This window comes from Dipodomys ordii, unplaced genomic scaffold (genome assembly GCF_000151885.1).
Source record: "Dipodomys ordii isolate 6190 unplaced genomic scaffold, Dord_2.0 Scaffold31, whole genome shotgun sequence".
Taxonomy (NCBI): domain Eukaryota; kingdom Metazoa; phylum Chordata; class Mammalia; order Rodentia; family Heteromyidae; genus Dipodomys; species Dipodomys ordii.
In genome coordinates, this window is record NW_012267247.1 from 8,408,401 (window position 1) to 8,415,508 (window position 7,108).

At 41.3% G+C, this 7,108-nt stretch overlaps 1 protein-coding gene across 1 annotated transcript; it reads left to right on the forward strand.

The window, feature by feature from the left end:
• Positions 1–1,293: 1,293 nt before the first annotated feature.
• On the forward strand, positions 1,294–2,229 carry LOC105985688 (olfactory receptor 1A1-like). Its single transcript, XM_013016322.1, has one exon. It carries the CDS (start codon positions 1,294–1,296, stop codon positions 2,227–2,229), a length of 936 nt encoding a protein of 311 aa, XP_012871776.1.
• The last annotated feature ends 4,879 nt before the right edge of the window (positions 2,230–7,108 follow it).

Genomic DNA, 7,108 nt, shown 5'->3' on the forward strand with positions numbered 1-7,108 from the left:
ATAATGTTCTGAATCTTGGTTGTTTCCATGGTGATGTTTCCATAAGTCTGTGTCATTCTTATCTCCAATAAACCAATAGATAGAGCAGTGTAGCACAAGAGGTAGAGCAGTAGCATTGAGCATAGAGTCTTGGGGACAGTGCCCAGTCCCTGAGTTCAAGATTCAAGACCAGCAAAAACAATCAACAAGTACACAACAAAAAAATCAAGAAGAGAAGATGTACAGACAGGGGACAAATTCGGTGAATGTGCTGTGTGCATTCCCTATGTGGGGACTGCAAGAAATAAACCAGGATTTAACTCAAAGAACAATGAGTGAGAATGAATTGGTTCATGAAATGAACATTGCTCCATAATAATCACAAAAAATAATTAAAAATATACAATATATACCTTTCGTGTCCTCTAAAATCTTGCAATCATGACTGAATGTGAACAGGCTGCGTTGCCAGGATGATTAAACACACAGGGAAAAAAACATTCTATTTAAATAGAGCCAGTGGTTTTCTCACAGTAGTTGTAGCCAAGTGCAATTCAATTACTCATCTAAAGAATGAGAGCAGGAAGAGAAAAGTCTAAAGATTTTCCAGGGGCTAAAGCCTACAAAATCTAAATCTACTAAAACCTACTAAATCAACTTGGCAAATGGGACAGCTGTGGGCCTATTTTGGTAGGACTTAAATGCAGTCATCTGGGTGACTGGGAATCGTCCAGTGCCAGTGGAGATGCCTGTTCTATCCTGAGTTCTGGAAATCCTGTGTCAGGCCATTGGGACTATTCTTAATTCCCAAATTAATCTTCCTACTGAAGGAGCCTCAGCACTAGAATAGATTGTGAAAACTCCAAAATGCTGTCTCTTCATGTACGTGACCAGTAGTGTGGGACACTGGCTGCTTCAGGAGGTTGTAAGGTCTGAGAGAGCAGCAATAATGTACATCACAATGAATGAATGCAAAAAGCATTTGCCTACTTACCAATTTTCTGCAATGAATATGATATTAAGAATATGAGCAAAAGGATCAAATCTGAGACATTTACCTGGTAGTATCCATGGGGAGGATAAATACGAGCACATTCAATCCGCAGATTGCTCATGTTAGAAATGAGTGTCCACGTGTGAATGATGGTTAATCCCATTAACCAAGGAGGTTCCCCCAAACAGTGGGTTCCACTGAGATTTCATGAACTCAGTTATTCAGACAGTTGATCACTTGAGCCAACAGTGGTGGATATGAAAGGTCAGAAATTGCACTACTAATTCTGGATTCCTTATCCCTGTCATGCTGAAGGAGTCATGAGAGAAGAAAACCAGTCTGCTACCACAGATTTCATCCTTCTGGGAGTGACTGGACAGCAGGAACAAGAAGACATCTTCTTCATCCTCTTCCTGCTCATTTACCCCATCACACTGGTTGGAAACATGCTCATCATCCTGGCCATTCTCTCTGATGTTCGCCTCCACAACCCCATGTACTTCTTCCTTGCCAACCTCTCTCTGGTTGACATCTTCTTCTCATCTGTCACCATCCCCAAGATGCTGGCCAACTATTTTCTGGAGAGTAAAACCATTTCTTATGCTGGATGCTTCACACAGATGGACTTCATGTTAGCTTTTGGTAACACTGACAGCTATGTCTTGGCTGCAATGGCAATTGATCGAGCTGTGGCCATCAGCCGTCCTCTTCATTATACCACAATTATGAGCCCAAGATTGTGTGTTGTGATGGTTGTTGGGTCTTGGGTGGTTGGAAATGCCAATTCACTTTCTCATGCCCTGCTTACAGCTAGTCTTTCTTTTTGTGGCAACAAGGAAGTGGCCAACTTCTACTGTGACATTATCCCTTTGCTCAAGCTGTCCTGTTCAGACATCCACTTCAATGTGAAGATAATGTACCTTGGGGTTGGCATTTTCTCATTGCCACTGTTTTGCATCATTATCTCCTATGTTCGGGTCTTTGCCACTGTCTTAAGGGTTCCATCTACTAAGGGCATACTCAAAGCCTTCTCCACCTGTGGCTCTCACCTCACTGTGGTTTCTTTGTATTATGGGACAATCATGGGCATGTACTCCCGACCTCTGACCAGTTACAGCCTGAAGGATGCAGTGATTACTGTGATGTACACAGCTGTGACCCCAATGTTAAATCCTTTCATTTACAGTCTGAGAAACCGGGACATGAAGGCAGCTCTGGGGAAACTCTTTGGCAGAACTTCTTCATCTCAGTTGTGAGATCACACACTGTGTGCTGAGGTCAATTTTGGGAAGGGCTTGAAGATCTAAGTCCAATGCTACCTTCCGTAGGATCTTAGCCCCAAATGATTGACTTATTTTTTTAATTTATTTTCATTTTATTATTATTCTTAACTAGTTGTACAAAGGTGTTGCCATTTAACTAAGCACTAATAAATACAATATATTTTCATTAATGTCACCCCTTTCACCATTTTCATTCATTCTTTTCTTATCTCTACTTTCATTCTTCTTACTTTTGTACAATATATACTGAATTCTTAAATGCAATCTCCCTCTCTCTTCTTCTTCATTCATCAACCCATTTCCCTTAGTTTCCAGCTCACCCCACCATGACTAACTTAACATAATACTTTCCAGTTTTTTACCATTTCTTTATAAATGGTACAATATCATTCTAATGGCTGAGTAAAATTCCATTTTAAGTGGCAAAGATTACAGGTACGAACCACCAGTTCATTCTATTTGTAGAATTTGCAAAATTTGGAAGCTTGCTCTCAGAATGTTGAAGTAAATAAAGTGTACACTCCAATCGTCTTAAAGTCAAATCCCAGTTTATAACATATACTAAACAAGATAAAGTCTCAGGCACAGGCAGGAAGAAATACCACGAAGTAAATAACTATACCATTACCCTAGCCACTCCCTAGGCAGGGTGCTCAGTTGGTGCTGAGCAACAGGGAAGAGGAGATTGCATCCCAACCAAGTGGATGGAATAGGTCAGCCCAGAGCCTGTACTCAGGGAACACACGCCAGGTAACTCAGGCTCCTCTTGAGACTCACTATGTCCGCATAGAGCATAGCAGGATTAATTTCCATGAGTTTCAACAATTAGTGTGTCTTTGACCTGAATGAAAATCCTGGGAGACTCAGGGTTCCACAGACTTTATAACCCATTAACTAATTCCCCATCTTGTTTATACTAAGACAGGACAGCTTCTCGGAGATGGATGCTACACTCTTTGTCTTTAGGCTTCCTCCAGGAGAACTCTTTCTGCCCCTCCTGTTTTGGGTCAGAATCTGGTGACCTTCCTGCTTTCTCCACCTTAGCCACAGAGCACCAGGATGTGGCCTCCCAGCCGGTCTGTCCCCCAGAATGGATGTGTGACAGAGCTAGACCCAGCTGTCTGCAGTCATTCCACATGTGGGAGAGGAGTGAAGATCGCAGCAGCAGGAAAGCTGAACACCTGAGCTGACTCCCCAGGTAGGGCTGTCCATGTTGGAAACAGTTTTCATGACAGCAACAGCAATCAGTAAGAACATCCGCCAACTCCTTCCCTTGACCATCACTAGGCCCTAGGAGGTGAGTAGAATGATTGTGTCTTTGATCAGATGTGGTTTATCTGGAGAAATGAACTGACTGCAGTCACACAGAGAGGTGGTAGTAAAAGCAGGATACAGATGTCTGCCTGACTCCAGCACCAGAGTCCTGAAGGTGCAGTGGACAGAAGGCAGAGTGAGAGGATCCCACCCTGACCATGTTCCTCCTGGGCTCTTGTCCATGAACACAGAGTGGAAGAGGACAGTGGTGACTCGGTTGTTCCTTCTGTCTTTGGCTCATCTTCATTCTGAAACAATACTGTGTGTGGGGACCATGTGCTGTGAGTATGCACACACACAGACACACATAGACACACAAACACATACGCACATATAAATGAGTGGGCAAAGGCATGATCTTAGGCAGAGCTACAAAGGCATTCCCCACTGTCGTATTGCACGGAACCTGGCAGTGGGCCCTTCTTTGTCAGGGACTAGCTGTGGGTCCAGCAGATGAATTTGAGAGCACTCAAAAGATGGGGTTTTTACTAGGTCTGTTGAGCTAGGATAACAAGGGAAAGCACGTCATCTTATTGATCTCTGAAAAATTGTTTATAGCATCATCACCCTCATGTCCTTGATACCTCAGGCCACAAATTTCTTCCCAGGGAACTGGGTGTTAGTGGTCAGCCCTATGTGAGAGCCGACCACCTTCCAGTGAGTTCAGGACACTGTCGATGCCTCCTGCGCTCACATTGATATACCTCTTGGCTCTTCTCCCTGGGCTATGAGGGTCTCTTTGTGTCTTCCCAGAGGTGCTGTACACATCATACACCCCAGTGACCACACTCTAATGTATGGCACTGTGTGTCTCCACCCTTTGATCAGAAGTCCCTCAGCTCAGAATTTTCTCTGCTCGGGTTCCCTGGTTCTTTTGGTCCTGCATTGGCCATATCAACTGTTCTTTTTCTGTTGTAACTTTTCATTTTATTCTTGTATTTTAGTTATGATAACTGATCTATGATAATGCTTGTGAGATACTGGTAGTCAAAATATTGTCTCATTTATTAGTCACATAATGAATGTGCTCAAATACAATACAAGTTACTGGATATGTCTGTTGTCAGGAATTTAATGAACCCCCACATCTACTCTAATTATTGTTGCCACTTTGTAATCAAGTCTGAAATTCTTGGCTTGGGTCAAAACCTTCCACAAAACAAAATCCCAATTCTTTTCCAGCTGTTTTTCTATTCTCTGTCCTGGCTTCTATCCTAAGCCCCTGAAAATATGAGTGACATAATTTTGCTTGAAATCATACTCCACTGTCTGAACTTTTGGTCCTATAACTTTTTTCCTAGTGTGTAAATTGGACTTTGTCTATAATTGATCTGTAGGAGAGTTAGTGATTTTCAAGTCCTAGGCTATTCATATATGCATATTAAAATCTATTTTTTGTTGGGCACCAGTGGCTCACACCTTTATTCCTAGATATTCAAGTGGCTGAGTCAACCTGGATAGGAAAATCAACATGGGTAAGAAAGTCCAAGAGATTCTTATTTCCAATTAAGCACCCAAAAGTTGGAAGTAGAGCATGGCTCAAGTGGTAAAACAGTATCCTTAAGCAAAAAAATACACACATATATAGATATGTATACACACATATATAGATATGTATACACACATATATAGATATATATGCACACGTTTCAGTCATTCCTACAAACCTAGTTCAGAAAGAAAGAAAAGTGAGGAGGATTAAAAGACACAGGATGAGCCAGGCTCTGGTGGCTCACGCCTGTAATCCTAGCTACTTTGGAGGCTGAAATCTGAGGATCACAGTTCAAAAGTCAGCCCAGGAAGGAAAAGCCATGAAACTCTTATCTCCAATAATCCACCAGAAAACTGGAAGTGGTGCTGTGGCTCAAGTGGTTGAACATTTGCCTTGAGTTGAAGAGCTGAGGGACCATACCCAGGCCCAGAGTTCAAGCCCCATGACCGACAAAAAGAGGCTGATATGTTGAATGAATAAAGAGTGTAGGCACCGTTCCCACTCTATGGGAAAGAGTTGGTGTTGATTTGGATATTGAAAAGCAAAAGTACTGTCACTGCAAGAGTTGATGGGGAAAATGACTGAGAAAAGAAAGAAGACAGGAGTAGACTGCACATAGAACCATCTTTTTCTTTGAGACTGAGCAGAAAGGTCTTAAGATGTAACATTTGTGTGCAAATTATGTGTATTGGAAAATGTGGAGGAAACAATCCTGTATGAATGAAGTTTCTCACAGGAGAGGGGATGGACATTCAGGCATCGGAAACAGTGCTTTTGTAGGTGTCTGGCAAGTGGCAGAGAGTGGCAAAGGTTTGGATGGACTTCCATGGATAATGGGGTAAGGCCTGAGGAATGCAAACAGTTCAATTAGAACTGTGGTTTCTCCACTTACCTTAGTTACCCTGTAAGAGAAAATGAACAGATTTTCTGAGGATTGTGTAATGTGGAGAAGAGTACATGGACATCCCATTTTTCTAGAAGGGAGTGTGAAATTGGACTGTTATCCAAGATGTAACAAAAAACTTAGCCAGCTAGAGAGTCCATGAGTGGAAAAGGTTTATACAAAATTAATAACTTGGAGCAGAAACAGTGGGCCATTAAATAATATTTGAAAATCAGTCAAAGCTCCTCTAGCTCATGCACTGACCTTATTGTTTCTCCTACCTGAATCCTTCCTGTAATGAACCCATAACTGAGCATGAGAAATGACTCTTAGATCTTGACCAGGGTAAACAAACCCATTTGATTTGCAATCTCTGCACAGGGAATCCTTCTGGGTCCCTATATCTCTTGCTCTCTTAGTGAAATGTGGGCTGAGCTCCCATCTTTATGTCCACTCAATGTCACCAAATATGTGACATCTTTATTTTACATCACTTTTTTAAAGTTTTATTTTTAGTGTTTTTAGTATTTTGTTTTATTTAGTATTTAGTATTTTAGTTTTATTTTTAGTGTTTTTAGTATTTTGTGAAAATACCATACAGAGGGGTTACAGTTACATGAGCAAAATAATGAACACATTTCTTATCAAGCATTGTTGCCTCCATTGTTTTTCTCCTACCATCCCTTCCCTCCCACCTCCACAACTACACTTCCTCCAACCTCCACTCCCGGCCTAAATTGTAAAGTTCGTTTTTCAACATAGTGTCTTGTACATCTCATTGTTACACTGGGTCAACCTGTATCCCTATTTAAACATTTTGTTTTTTTCCTTCCCCTCCCCAAATTATACAGATGTCAAATACAATGAAAACAGGGGTTATACCATGGGAGAGGAACATACAAAACAACAAAAAAATCAGATGGTGCCTTATAAATATGTTAGAAACAATAGCAAGAAAGAAAAAAACCACTTGTGTCTCTATCTTGGAGTTCATTTCCCTTTTCTTCATCTTATCTGGTCATATGTACATAGCTATTGACCTTTTCTACTTGTCCCAGACATATGCTAGTTATTAAAAATAAGGGAAACCATGGGACCTATGTTTCTTTGGGCCTGGCTTACTTCACTTAATATAATTTTTTTCCAAGTCTTTCCATTTCCTA